The sequence below is a fragment of the Pyrus communis genome, chromosome 5, assembly GCF_041283825.1.
Source record: "Pyrus communis isolate YQ-2024b chromosome 5, ASM4128382v1, whole genome shotgun sequence".
Lineage (NCBI taxonomy): Eukaryota > Viridiplantae > Streptophyta > Magnoliopsida > Rosales > Rosaceae > Pyrus > Pyrus communis.
Window position 1 is genome coordinate 28,331,614 of NC_142569.1, and position 9,127 is coordinate 28,340,740.

A 9,127-nucleotide genomic window follows, 5' to 3' on the forward strand; every position below is an offset into this window, starting at 1 on the left:
ATTACAGATTGCAGCACCAGAAGAGCACGGCAAAGAAAAACACTCTCACGAAATTCACACCGTACAAAATAAGGTGGTAGCACAGCACAACTTTCTACGCAACAACTCTAATTAGAGAACACATCCAATATCGTAGCAGCCTCAAGTATTTGTATGGTAGCAGACAAGCAACAGATAACTACACACTGCAAGTCAATACACGGTACACTTGCAAAAGCACAACACCACACACAGCAGCAGCAAGATCACATTGTTGCAAATCCACTATACACAACCTGATCAATTTCTGTAACAAGCAACGTAGGAACAAGTCGACCGAACACAGCAATGGAAGAAAATATTGTTTTACAATTTCTAGGGTTACGGCAAACTTGGCTCTGATGCCAAATAGAATTTTACGGCTTAATTTTCATTATATTGCATAAATGAAATATATATACAAGATACAATCCTTGTTCTATAAGGAAACAATAAACAATAAAGGACACACACATATATCCTTCCTAATAAAGGATTCCTAATATTTACAACATATTTACATACCCTTTAATTACTACTCACGGCAACATATATCACATCTTATCTTTTTTTTTACGAGTCAAAACTTCTCGAAACTTTTTGAAACTACAAGATATAATATGATCTGTTGCAACTTTCAAAACGCAAGAACCTATTAAATCCGATCTTTTCTCATAACTCTTAAGTCACTAATTGATGCTCCGTGAAGGTTCACGTAATTTCGCCAATTTAGTTAAAAAAATTTCAAAAATCTTTTGTTTATCTCTTCTAAATTAATGAGTATTGCAAAAGGAGAAGTAATTGCCAAGTACTCATATGTCTTTACAATGTAACAGTGTGTCACATATTACATCCAAATTAACCAGATACTCATACGTGTTGTGCATTACAAACCCATTTAATGCATACCATGTTAAAAAAATAAAAAATAAAGGTCCCATTTTGTCCCAATTTTCTAATAAAATGATGCATGCACATACATTTATGAACAAATATACACAATAATATAAAGTATTTAAATGAATAAACAAAAGAAAAAGTATAAAAACAGCTTGGAAAAGTGCAGGTGAATTGGGTCGCCTCCCCCTTTTCTCCCCTATTTGGCCAAGGCTTGGAGCTCACAGATTGTGGCTGTGGCTATCTGGCTGAGCAAACACTGTCAAGCCTCTGCTTTCAGATCCTCCTTCCTCTACCTCTTCCTCTGCTTCTCACCCCCTTTAATAAAAGCTTTTCTCTTTTGGGTTTCATATCTCTCTCTCTCTCTCTCTCTCTCTGTGCTTTGGTTACCATCTCCTCCTCTGGATCTTCACCTGTGGAGGTAACTTTGGCTTCAAGTCTCTCTTTTGCTCTATTTTTTGTTAGTTAAATTTTAAATTGATATACTTGGTTGCAATTATCTGTGTACAAATATATTGGAATTTTATGTGCCTGCATTAACAAAAATTGAAAAGTAGGTTTCTTTAGCAATAAGAATAATACCCAGGAGAGTTTTTATTTTTATTTTTTTTTTATTTTTTTCCCCACAGTTATAATCTGGGAAAAGAATGTGATCTTTTTTAGTTTAAATTTGGAACTTTTATATACATATTGGATTACCATGGCTTCGAATTTCTCATTTTTTTTTATGTAACATATGGAAATATGGACGTTGATGCTTTTTGTTGGTGTCTTGGGTGTTTAGGTGATTTTCGACGAGCCATTGAGATAAACTTGGTATTTTCGAAATTGGGTAGTTTATAAGTGCATTAGTGCGTTTATCATGTCTGATCGGGTTGCGCGATCGTATCATGGTAGTGAAGGAACAAGTGAGCTAGCTTCACATCCTTACGAATCTGTTTGGATGGCTCATTGGATGTGCAGAAGTTGTAAGTCAGAAACCAAAGCTCGTGGCCATGTATCAATTCGTTATGAGGAGGCGCAACAACACAATTGTGGTGTTAAGAAGCATTCCTTGTTTAGAGGGTTCGGAGAAGTAACTGAACCGAAGAGAGTAAGAAAGATCGATGGGGGTCTCAGTCTGGCAGAGAGTTCAAAGAAAACAAGGAAAGCGATATCAGAAGGCCAGTCCTTTCCAATGTTCAGTGTTCCTCCAAAGGCTAGTGTGGCTAAACCAAATCAGAAAAATTCTACTTTCCATGGGGGAGTACTTACTGAGTGTAGCCCACCAGCATTGCCTGCCTGGACTCATACTGATGCATGGGCTTTGGGAGCCACATCACCGCCTCCAGAGCAACAGGTGAAATATCATAATTTTCTTGATAACAATAGCCTAGCTGTTTCCAAGTCTTTTCAGGATGAATCAACGAGATCAGATTCCAAAATTGTGCCGCATCAACTAAAGGGTGGGCGTACTTTCTCATCTTTCCTGTGTAGTGAAAGGGAAATTAATCTATCCAACTCTCTTTTTGCATCTCCACAACATGTCACAAACAGTTACAATCACACGTCGGCTCACGAGAAAAACTTCGATAACAATTTTGTCTCTAGAAGATCAGGAGGTTCATTACCAAGGCAGAATGATATGGTTTTTTTACAGCACAACCCCTCCACAAGCAGTAAGCAGCAACCGAATTTTTGCGGTAGGAATTTCCTGGAAATGCAAAATCAGTCTGGTATTGGATTGCTTTCAAGCCACACCAGTCCCCAAGAGGTGACCGAACTGGAAAAGGTATTTCACCGATCTCTGCCAAGCCTGCAGTGTTCTGTGCATAACACAGAGACTATGAGAATATGTACTACTGTCAATGCTGAGGAAGAATCATCTAGAGGTCCTCCCGTGTTTTCAAAGACAACTCACCATTTTCAGATCACAAAAAAGACTGGTGTTAACTTGCCTGAACGAGGTCAAGTGTTCGGACAGTCAACTGCATCAACAAAATTGAAAGGAAAAGCTTTCGGTGATCTTTTTGGTTTTTCCACGGACTATGGTCTCCCTGCTCAGCCTAGATTAAAGCTACTACCTTACAGGAGCCCTACAGAGAGTAACGGAGAGGAAGATGTAAGAGATGTTGAGGCTTATGCACTCGAATCATCATCTGAAACAGATATTTTGGACATGGATGCTTTCCAGGATAACCTTCTTCCTGGTAGTTACATTTATATTTCAGGAATCTCAGCTTGGTTGAACATTATTTATACCATGTTAAATGTATAGGCTATTTAGCTTTTGCAGCATCATGTTTGGATTAACATATGTTTTAGCAAGTAATTATTATTGAGTTCATACAGTATAAACATATAATAAGTTTTTCAGTGTTCTGTTTCATCATGCCTTTTGGCTAATAATGGGTTTTGCTTGTTGAATCAGGTGTAGCGTCATCCGCATCAGATAAGGTAACTTTTACAAATTCCGTTTTTGTGAATAATTGGTTAAGATCCATAGTTTGGAATTACTGTTTGTTCACACCCGAAACACCTTCTATGCTGCATTCCAAGGAAATTGGCTTTTAAAGGATCACACTATGTTGGATTGAATTTAATAACGTGTTAAGCATAGCACTAAATAGGAAGCCATTCCAATTTTCGAATTTTGCAGCATGTTGAGAGTACCAAGAAGTCACCAAAATCTCGATCAGCCTTCACTTCAGGTGGAGAAGAGAATGGAGCTAGACTTCTGTACACAAAATTACCTGATATAAATCAAGAGCTTCCCGATTCAGCAGAAGAAAGGGAGACGAGCACTTCAAGAACCCAAAGTTTGGGTGCGGAACATCTCCTTTCTCATGCTGAGCAGCCGACAAATTCGAACTGCAATGCGTGTCAAGAAGGATCTCAGGGACTAGAAACAAGAAGCAGTTGGATTAAACGGCTCAAGTTGTCTGCAACTCAGCCTGCTTATGGTGCAAAAAGCTCAAACAGTAGATTTCTTGGTAAAGAACAGATGGTGCCAGATCAAGCTGCAATGCTATTAAGGGATTGGGAGTCGTCTCCCATTGACTCAGCCAGGAAAGGTCGAAATATATTGCTTTCTCATCCTTGGATTCAGAGGTGGTCTAAAGTACCATCCCAAAAGAAGTCTGAAAAAGTTGTTTTTCAATCACAATGTTCGAAGCCAACCGTAGATGAGTTTCAGAAGAAGCAATTTCCAAGCATTGCTGCTATGGCACTCATGGGAAAGGCCATGAGTGGTTTCCATCCATGTGAGTTTACGAACAAAGGGTCTTTTGTAGTTTGGAGTACCAAGGATATTAAATAGGTAAGTTATGCAACTCCGGAAAGAAGAGTACCATTTATGCGGATTACACTGGCGGTCATCTGTACATGATATGGTCCAGAGATCCTGTTTAAGCTGATGGTGTTAGGGAGGTTTTGATAGAGACGAGTTCAGGACGTACAATGCAGAGAATCACTTACATCTTCAGCTTCTCTTGAACTGTGATACTCGTCTTGATACACCGCTACATCCAGAGACTGACATGGAGAAACTAGCAGCGATCCTCGGCTACCAAGTTTTAGTAAAGAAAATGTGAGCAACTTTTACAATTCCTGCGCTTTCTGATTGTATATTCTAATATGTTGTGCTTGTTAATTCTTGGTTTAAGGTTGTGAGACATATGCCATCAGTTTTCCTCCATTTTCTTTGGTTGATAGGTTGTTTATTTAAGAGAGCAATGAATTTCCAGTTTTATTAGGCAAATTTTGCTGATCCTTTTATACCTCTAAAATATTTGGCATGCAATGAATATTTTGTCCACTTTTTTAAAACTAAAAATTTATACCAAGTAAGTTTTTATTTTTTAAAAAATGAAAATTGAAAACTGAAAATGATAACGTTCCGAAGTAGAGATTATTTGTTCAAATATCCGTCTAATTCAAAGAAAAAAAATCCTATTTAACTGGTAAACGACATATAAATGGAGAATGGAAGGTCTAGGGTTTCTGCATGCAAGGCGCTGCCGGCGTCCTAGCGCTGGTCTCTTGTGCGTGTCCTCTAGGTTTTTCAGTTGGGTTAGAGATAATGTCATTAGGGGTAAGCAGATCTCTGCTGATTACATACTAGGTGAGTGCTTGCTTACCCTAATTAGGTTTTCGATAATTGGAAATAGGTTAATCATGAGTTCGAATAGGTTGGGGTGGAGTGCTAATTGGTTGCTAGATAAGTGGGTGGTGAGCTCCGAGGAGTCGTTTGAACTGATGTATCCTCATTTCCCAAGTGTTGTAGCTTTTTAGTGGTGTCCGAATTGGTGTGAGAAATTAGGGTTCTTTACTTTGTTATTTTCTTTTTGTATTGTTTTCTGGTTGGCAATTGGTCTCTTTGCCTTACTGTTATTATGGGTTCTGGCTTGTTGGCTTGTGCCGTTGGGTGACGTTCTAATTTCTGTGTTTGTGGAAACTTGTTTCTTCGAATTTGGGGTTGGTTTTTGCTGCTCTAATTATGATTGGAGTTACTTGGGGTGTTGGACTTGGATAACTTTCTTTCGGGATTACTGTCCCTGGGGATGTTTGATCTTCCCAAGTTCCTTTTTGCTTATTCTTTGTCTTTAGGCTGGCGTTTTTGGAGTTTTTAGGGCTCGAGTTAAAGTGTGCAGCCTTTACTCCCAGTAATTGGCTGAGTTTTGGTTTTATGACCTATGGTGTAGGTTTTTTTGAGTTTCATTTTCTTGCTTTTCTTTATTATGTTAGTGTGCTTTGATGGCTAGTTTCCCTTAAGCATTTCTATATATTCTGGTTTTGGTGGTGTCTCCTCATCCTATCAAAATTCTTATTTTCTTCTCTTTTGTTTCCCAGAGTTCTCAAAATGACTAACCCTCAGCTTGCTGCTTCCTCCTCTAGTAATGCCCGTAGGCATAGAATTTGTTTTGAGGGTTATATCTCGAGCTGGGAGAATCCTTTCCTTGTTCCACAACCTGGTCATGACCCAGTTGTTGTTGAAAAGGCTATGATCACGTTCACTGTGGAACGTGGAGTGACCAGGTTGAATACCCATTTATTCTTTTCTATTAATGTTGAGCACATGTTATCTAGGGTTCTTATGGGGAAGATGTTCGGCCAACCTCTTAATGCTCGTTTGATTAAGTGGAAGCTGAGGCTTCTGTGGAAGAATGAGGTGAATAACACCTTTTATTTGGATCACTTCGGAAGGAAATGGTTTGCACTCGAATTCACTGATGAGGATGATTTGAAATTCGTCTTGAAGAATCGACCATGGTACGTCCGTGGTTAAATTTTTCATCTTGAAAGGTGGACAAAAAATTTCAAGGACATGGATGTTATCACCAAGTTGGTTGTCTGGGCCTGCTTGCCTCGTGTCCCTGTGTAATACAAAGAGGAGAAGATTATCAAGGATATTACCCATCCTATCGGTCGAGTGATCAAAGTGGATGAGGTGACATTGGGCTTAAACATCCTTTTCTTCAAAGTTCTTCTAGAAGTGGACTTATGGTTTCCTCTGAAACGTGTGCTCATTGTAAACCATGAGGATGATTACCCAATCCTTATTAGTTACGAAAAAAATCTTTGAAGTGTGTTTTTACTGCGAAAGAATGAGGCTTGAGGGACATATGCGCACTGAAGTTGAAGCTGATGATGGGTGCTTTGTGATTGATAATGTTTTTGAGGACAAACCATCTGTTTATCCTGAGGACGTGGTGGTGGATGATGATATAAAGGCAAGTTTGCAAGAGGATGTGATGATCTGCTTTCCAAATGCTGCAAATGTGGAAGAGGACTACACAGAGATTGAGGAGTCTGGACAACGGATGGAGGACGTGGGCCCTGATGATGAGGACTGGACTATGGTTGTTCCAAGATGGAGGTAAAAAGTGGATAAGAGGAAGACTAGTGATAGTTCCAGGGATGATAGGTCGTATAGAGATGTGGTCTCTAGCCCTAAACCAAAGTGGGTGGCAAAGGCAGACATCGTGCAGTACTAGAGAAGGGCTGGGAAATCGAAGAAGCGTGATCAGCAGGTAAGTGAGAGCACAATGGGATATCGGGGCATTGCTAAACCTAATCATAGAAATGATATTAATTTTATAATTGATTGGGATATGTCTGCTTCGTCTATTTTTAAAGATTTAACTGCGTTACTAATTCCGTTTGAGTCTTACTACAATAGTGATCTTAGACTAGGCAAGGTGAATTTCTTTGATGCTATGTGTACTTTGATAAAAAAATCAGGACGTTGTGATGTCAAATGTGGGGAGTGGTGAGACTGAAGCTAGGGAGAACTCGGGAAGTTTTGTTGCTGCCATGCTTGTGGTTGAGGCGGCATTTGTGAGTGCTAGGCCAACTGTAGGAATGCTGAGTCCAAGGAAACGTGTCTGAGAGGAGGATGCTACTGAGGTAGGACCGTCCACTTAACTTGATGAACTAGACTGATGAAAGGATTTGTATGGAATTTTAGGGGCATGGGAAGACCATATTTCTAGTAATTTTAGTTATCTTAGTAGCTTGGTTAAACTAGATTTCTTTTGTTTTATTGAAACTAAGATTGTTGTGGACAAGGCCCCTGTTGGTTGCTTTAGGAGGTTTTTTTATCAGTTTGTTGGTTTTAACCCCGAGTGGAGGTCTAAGGGTATTTATATTTGTTGGAATTTTGGTCTTATCAATTTAAATGTGATTGCTGCTTCTTCTAGATATATTCATGCCTTAGTTAAGGATGTGCGCTCAAATATTGAGTACTTTGCTACTTTTGTATATGTCTATCCTCAAAAATCTCTCAAAGAAAATACGTGAGAGGAGTTATTAACCCTAAATCCTGTTGATAAACCCTAGATGTTGCTTGGTGATTTTAATAACATTACTTGCCTACATGAAAAATGGGGTGGGAATCAAAGTGTTAGTACTCATATGACTAATTTTGTGAATTTCTTGAATAATGCTAGTCTGATTTCTTTGCAAGCCTTTGGTGTCCCTTTTACTTGGACAAACAAACATAAGGATGACACTCTTATCTTTGAGAGATCATATAGGGTTGTTGCTAATTCTTTTTGGCTTGAACTGCAACCAAACTACTCTCTCCACAATTATCCTATTCTAGATTCAGACCATAGTCCTTTATACTTGGATACTGCAAGTCCTTAAGTTGGTCAACGGAGGAAAGCTTTTAAATTTGAAGCCATGTGCAACCTTCATCCTGACTTCAAACATTTTGTTAGGGGTGCGTGGACTTGCAGTGATGGACTTTCTCCTCTTGATCATTTTAGCGGCTGCTTAAGTACTTTCTCTTATCTTGTCAAAAGTTGGAATTGTATGATTTTTGGGTTTGTCAAAGAAAAGAAAGATAAAATTCTAAACAAACTAGACTGAGTTCAGAAGGAAATTATGTCCCTCAATTACAATTCCAACACTGTAAATAATTTCCATGATAAAGTTCATTTAGAGGCTCAAATTAAAGAGATACTCACTCAAGTGCTTAAGGAGGTGGAAGTAATGTGGGCTCAAAAAGCCAAAGCAAATTGGTTAAAACATGGAGATAAAAATACGAGATTCTTCCAATTGAATGCCACGATAAGAAGGAAGCACAATGAAATCAACAAGATTAGATATGGCAATGGAATCTGGTTGTTTAGAGGTGAGGGTTTGGAGCAAGTCTTTGTGTTGGAATTTAAATTGCGATTCACCAATTGCTTTAATCCTACCGCTGATCACATCAACTTGATCACTCAGGTAATAAAACCTTGTATTTGAAATGAGCATAATAACTTGTTAATTGATACTCCTTCAAATGCTGAGATTTGGAATGCTGTTAAAAGCATTGGTGCTCTTAAAGCCCCAGGGCCTGATGGAATCCATGCAAGTTTCTACTAGGAATGTTGGGAGTTGGTGGGACCTTTAGTGTGCAACATGGTGAAAGATTTTTTTTTTTTTTTTTTTTTTTTTTTTTTTTTTTTTTTTTTGTAAATAATACCAATCTCAAATTAATTAATCATACAAATATTACCCTAATTCCGAAAGTGGAGAATCTGGAGATTGTCAATAATTATCGCCCAATTAGTCTTTGTAATGTTAGTTACAAAATTATAACGAAAGTCACGATTCCTTCATTTGTGTATGTCACCCAACTAGGGAGCTTTTGATTCGGGTAGATCTATACAGGATAACATTCTTATTGCTCATGAATTGTTCTCAACTTTTAACAAGAAGAAAGGCAGGACTGGGGAGCTAG

The 9,127-nt window shown here is 38.5% G+C and overlaps 1 protein-coding gene across 6 annotated transcripts; it reads left to right on the forward strand.

Annotated features, from left to right (window-relative positions):
- The first annotated feature begins 1,027 nt into the window (after positions 1-1,027).
- LOC137726444 (uncharacterized) lies at positions 1,028-7,594 on the forward strand. 6 transcript variants are annotated; one of them, XR_015963039.1, is made up of 6 exons: positions 1,064-1,336; positions 1,700-3,104; positions 3,326-3,351; positions 3,554-4,483; positions 5,746-6,926; positions 7,138-7,594. XR_015963039.1 is itself a non-coding variant. In XM_068465377.2 (4 exons), the coding sequence occupies exons 2-4, from the start codon at positions 1,778-1,780 to the stop codon at positions 4,211-4,213; spliced, it is 2,013 nt and encodes a 670-aa protein (XP_068321478.2). In that variant the 5' UTR covers positions 1,028-1,336; positions 1,700-1,777; the 3' UTR covers positions 4,214-4,654. The 6 variants fall into 6 exon arrangements, 2 of the variants coding, with proteins under 2 accessions (XP_068321478.2, XP_088550957.1); XR_015963041.1 differs by lacking the exon at positions 5,746-6,926; XR_011067634.2 differs by lacking the exon at positions 7,138-7,594 and having other exon boundaries at positions 5,746-7,053.
- Positions 7,595-9,127: the final 1,533 nt, after the last annotated feature.